The sequence below is a fragment of the Uloborus diversus genome, chromosome 7, assembly GCF_026930045.1.
Source record: "Uloborus diversus isolate 005 chromosome 7, Udiv.v.3.1, whole genome shotgun sequence".
Taxonomy (NCBI): domain Eukaryota; kingdom Metazoa; phylum Arthropoda; class Arachnida; order Araneae; family Uloboridae; genus Uloborus; species Uloborus diversus.
In genome coordinates this window covers 3,068,307-3,074,306 of record NC_072737.1, presented here as the reverse complement: position 1 = coordinate 3,074,306, position 6,000 = coordinate 3,068,307, and the positions used below count along the sequence as shown (strand labels likewise).

At 38.3% G+C, this 6,000-nt stretch overlaps 1 protein-coding gene across 1 annotated transcript in view; it reads left to right on the top strand.

The window, feature by feature from the left end:
• The window catches only part of LOC129226179 (uncharacterized), a 47,007-nt gene that overhangs the window by 32,876 nt on the left and 8,131 nt on the right, over positions 1 to 6,000 (top strand). The window contains exons 5-6 of the mRNA XM_054860779.1: positions 2,784 to 2,853; positions 5,534 to 5,610. Coding sequence (XP_054716754.1) covers positions 2,784 to 2,853; positions 5,534 to 5,610 — 147 coding nt within the window. The remainder of the gene's footprint in view (positions 1 to 2,783; positions 2,854 to 5,533; positions 5,611 to 6,000) is intronic.

Sequence of the window (6,000 nt, the reverse complement as noted above, 5' to 3'; positions counted from 1 at the left end):
GTCACAAAACGCTGCGTTTCATATCTCGCTGAAAATTGATCATACTGATGTCAATATTTTTATGTTAGAATTATTATTATTATCATTTTATTAATTAATTCATTTTTTGACGCGTGATTTTTTTTTTTGAGCAATCACGATTGCTTATTGTTCTCACTTGTATGTTTTTGGCGTTAATATGATTTTATTTTCCCACCGCCACCCTCCGCACCATCACCGTCGACCGGCTCCTCACGATGCTGCACCTCTAGCGAAAACCGTCTCCAGGTTTTGTCAATATCCTACACCTACACGCATACATACACGCACCTACACACACACATATATACATACATACACCTACACACACATACATACACCTACACACATACACAAACACACACACACTCACATACACACAACTACCCACACACTCATGCCTGCACACAGACAAAACACATATGCCTACACACACATACACATACCCCCCACCACACACCTACACACATACACACAACTACCCACACTCATGCCTGCACACAGACACAAATACACATGACTACACACATACCCCCTACACACAAACATACATACCCCCACAAAAACACACATAACCCCCACACATAAACACACACGCCTACATACACACACACACACCTACACATTCACAAAACTACTCACACACTTATGCCTACACACAGACAAAACACATATGCCTAAACACACATACACATACCCCCCATCACACACCTACACACAACTACCCACACTCATGCCTGCACACAGACACAAATACACATGACTACACACATACCCCCTACATACAAACATACATACCCCCACAAAAACACACATAACCCCCACACATAAACACACACGCCTACATACACACACACCTACACATTCACATACACAAAACTACTCACACACTTATGCCTACACACAGACAAAACACATATGCCTACACACATACAAATACCCCCCACCACACACCTACACACAACTACCCACACTCATGCCTGCACACAGACACAAACACACATGACTACACTCATGCACATACCCCCTACACACAAACACACATACCCCCACACACAAACACATACCCCTTCCCCCACATACACACAAACACATACACACACATACACCTACACACATACACACAACTACCCACACATTCATGCCTGCACACAGACACAAACACATATGCCTACATACACATACCCCCCCACAGACACAAACACATATGCCTACACACACATACACATACCCCCCCCCACACACACATACAAACACATACACACACATACACCTACACACAACTACCCACACATTCATGCCTGCAAACAGACACAAACACATATGCCTACACACACATATACATTCCCTCCCCCAAACACACATTCATACACACAACTACCCACACACTTATGCCAGCACACACATACATATACCCCCACACACAAACACACACGCCTACATACACACTCGTGATTGCGAAAAACATAATTTGAATTCAAGATGTCAAAATTCAAATTATTATTATTATTTTTTAATTTGAATATGAGGATTCAGGTATCATATATAAAGAGTTCGATTTCGCATTTTCACTCTTTTTATTCCGCTTGAAACTTTTAATTCTTAACTCTGCGTCTTATTTTAACCCTTTTTGCAGTTGGAAGTACATGTAGGACTAGCGGATGCGGAAATAGAGGTCATACAGGTCAAACACGAACACGATATATATATGTACATACACATGCATGCATTCAAAAATATACATATGTGCGTATGCATGGCATGTACTAATATAGCTATCTAGAGTAAGCTTAATGTGATCACTTTGGGACAAATACAATTTGATAACAATAACCGCCTGATAACAATAACCGAAAAGAATCCAGGAGACACAAAATAATGATTTTTTTTCAATTAAGGTTTTTTTTTGGCAGCTTCAAATTAAAATCACAATGACTCAACTGAACGCAGTCTTAAAATATAAATTATTAAATTAACAGAATGAAAGTATCTGAATTATAAAAAGTTAAAGCTAAACTATGCAATTTTTAATCACATAGTAATAGGTGAAGTAAAATATGATCGTTTTCCCTGACATTCATTAACCAGTTTCAAAGCACATTTAGCTTTTCTTTCTTTTCCAGCATGGTTTTGCTAGTTGTTTAAATTTTAATTTAACTTCGCTTTGTTTTCAATCTTGACACAATTCTTTAACAGTTTACAAAGTAATGGCAACAATGAAGTAATCCTACATCAATGCCTGCAACATGTCCAGCGACTGAATTTATTTAAGTGCAAAAGAAAGTTTTCTTAAGGGGAGTCTGTGGTCACTGGGGGCGAACTTTCTATAGCTTCATTCATAGAAAAAATTTGAACTGCTATTAAAAACCACAAAATGCTACACAGAAAGTTAGTCTCGTCAGGGTTTGCCTATGCATTTCTGTTAATTGAGGAACAAAAACGGGGAAAAAAATTGAAAGTTTATGAAAAAGTGATAACAATGAACGAAGACGCTGATTACAATATCCGACTTTTTTAACGTGTGTTAACATACAAGTGTTCCGGGACTTCGTGATTCTGATAACATTAAGCGAATGATAACATTAACCGTGACCACATAAACGGCGCCTACTGTATGTAAGTTTGTAAGATGCAAAAAACAAAGTGACAGTGCAACTCAACATGGAAATTCGTAGGTTCTTCTGTACTCGTTATAAACGTGTTCGATAGTAATCAACTTTAGTTTTCAGAGAATTCGAATGTTAAAAAGTGCCCTTGTATTACAGAGTGGTTGATCGACACGGATGGAACTTGCTGCACATGGCGGCGGCTAAAGGCTCAGAAAACGTAGTCGAGGTAAGTTAGAGAACAGTCTTTTATATTTTCTATTATAGGTACTTCACTTGGTGCAATTTCAGTCTTGACAATTCTTTTTTTATTGTCACCACGTACGGTCACAGTTGAATAAAAGGTGCTTGCCTGGCACTACCATACATTATTCGGCCTATTTAACGAACTATTAAACAAAACAAGTCATTAACAGTACTAAAAGTTCCATTAAAATGGAAAATAATCGTCGGATAATTAAATCGAGCATTAAAAGAAAATAAATTCAAAAAATAAAAAATGAGCTATTAAATAACATTAAAAATCACAATGAAATAATTCGCCAATTAAGTAAAACTGCATGCAATGTACCGATATCCCGGTTTATAACATAAAGAGACTGCAATGTCCTCAGCATGTTTCATCCTTATTATGGACTCATCAATCTGGAACAGCCAATAACCGAGTTGGGGGCAAATGTCATCTCGTTGAAGCTGAGGATGCCATCAAACTGGTAGCTAAAATAAATTTAGCACACCAGAAAGAGTCTGTTGCAGTGGTGCATCTCAATTGGTCCATTGAAGGTCCTGGTTTAAAGGCAGTATAACTTACTGCTTATAAATAAAAGAACTTTAAATGAGTTTTTAAAAGGTAAAATAATCAGTTAATGTATTGTGTTTTTTATCATTGAAAGTTCCAATTGAAATGCAAAATTGGAAAAAGAGAAGCAAAAATTATCGTCACGTAAGTTTTATTTTTCTATTTTCACCAACGTGCAACTGAATACGAAGGTTGGGACTCGCGCTCTTATAAGACTGGTAAACAAATATGTTTTTTTAAAAACAAAACTAGGGGACTTTGCTCCCTGTTCGCTGTTGCTCGTCAACCTCCGAATATTGCTTCGCAATCTTATTTGGTTCGATAAGATTTATATCGTCTTTTAGGGGGATTAGATTAAAACACACGTCTCCCGTCGCAACTCGGTTTTTTTTTTACCCCAACACCCCTACAGACATTGATTTGGAATGGGGTTGGGGGACTTTGTGAGCACGGCTGATGTGACGCACACCAGTCCCACCGACTGGAGCCGGGTTTGAACCCGCTACCTTGAGCGTAAAAGTTCAACGCTAAACCATACTACAGTGTTGCCAGATTGGGGAAAATTTCCCCATTTTGGGGAATTCTGGTGCTCTCTGGGGAAATTTTTAGGAAATGAGTTTTGAGGGGAATTCTTTGGGAAATTTTTTTTTTCTTGGGAAAAACCTGGGGAAAGAAAAAACCTCGAGGAAAAAATAATTTCTTTCGTGTTTAGATTCACGACAAGAAGTAGTAGTTACATTGTTTGTATCAAATAGCGTTGGTTTAGCTTTGCTCAACTTTATGGAATTCGCATTTCGCATTATGTGGAATATTATGCTACGGAATTCGCGTTATGTTCTGCGTGAGTAACTAGTTGATACGTGAAACAGGTACAAATATGTGTGGTGAAGAATGTTCTTAGATAAATATATACAAAAATCGTAGTTTAAATATACATACAGAAACAGAGTAGTAAATGCAAGTAGAAAAATAAACATTTGGCTATTTCTTATCTTTCATTCAGGCTCTTGTATTTATGAATAGCGGCACCCGCACGGCTTTGCCCGCAGTAGAAAATTAAAAGGTGTTTTGGTTCCCCTGTATATTTACAAATAATGCATGATGAATTTCTCGCCCATTGGCTTGCCCACGTTACGGTTCCACGTTATGATAGCTTGTTCATTTACTCGTCCATCGTATGATAATTTTGCTCGGTAAAATGTTCTTAAAATTGGAATAGAAAAAGAACCACATCGAATTTTCGAAAAATCGCTTCGAGGTGCACACCCCTATGCTACAAACTAATTCTGTGCCAAATTTCATGAAAATCGGCGGAACGGTCTAGGCACTATACGCGTCACAAGAGATCCTGACAGACAGAGAGATATTCAGACAGAGAGACTTTCAGCTTTATTATTAGTAAAGATAAAGATAAAGAAAGATGACAAAAAAAAGCGAAAATGGGAAGAAAAAAAAAGTTGGGGAATTTTGATAGAAAACATCGCTTTTTGGGGAAAAGTTGGAAGGAAATTGGGGAAATCTGGATTTGACCATCTGGCAACACTGCCAAACTAGGCCCCTCTGCCAGGTAAAAAAATAAATAAATAAAAACAAAAAAAAAAATTAATTTGAATTTTGACATCTTGAATTCAAATTATATTTTTCGCAATCACGAGCGTGTGTATGTAGGCGTGTGTGTTTGTGTGTGGGGGGGAGGGGGTATGTGTGCTTGTGTGTAGGGGTTATGTGTATGTGTGTGTAGGCATGTGTGTTTGTGTCTGTGTGTTGGAATAAGTGTGTGGGTAGTTGTATATATGAATGTGTGGGGGGCGGGATGTGTATGTGTGTGTAGGCATATGTGTTTGTGTCTGTGTGCAGGCATGAATGTGTGGGTAGTTGTGTGTATGTGTTTGTGTGTGTAGGTGTGTGTATGCATGCGTGTGTGTAGGACATGGATGCAACCTGGAGATGGCTTTCGCTATAGGAGCAGCATCGTGAGGAGCCCGTCGACGGTAATGGTGCGGAGGGTAGCGGTGGGAAAATAAAATCATAGGGCTCCAAAAACAGTCAAATGAGAACAATAAGCAATCGTGATTGCTCAAAAAACTCAGTATGTGCTTGGATGTTTCAGGTCCTTCTGGAGCTGGGAATGCCTTTAGAGGAAAGAACCGATGACGACTTGAGTGCCCTGCAACTCGCCATCAAAAAGTAAGGTCACCATCTTTTTTCCTTCTCTAAATTGACCTGGATGCTGCTTTTTGTAAATTTTTTGTCGGTTGTGCTTTGTTTAACATTTATATAATTATCGTCTGCAAAGTTTATGTTTCTTTCTAGTATTTAATTATCGTCTGCGCTGGTTCAAAGCCGGCCCCGGCATTCATTTTTAAGTAGTATTAGACTCGCCACTGAGACCAAAAAAGTGTCGTAATTTGTTAATGAAATAAAAGAGATTATTTATCCAAAAAATTCGTTTTCTTTATCGTTATCTTTATCTTTATTATTATTATTACTAATAATAAAGCTGGAAGTCTCTATGTCCGGAGGATGTCTGGATGTCTGTGACGCGCATAGCGCCTAGACCGTTCGGCCGATTTTCAT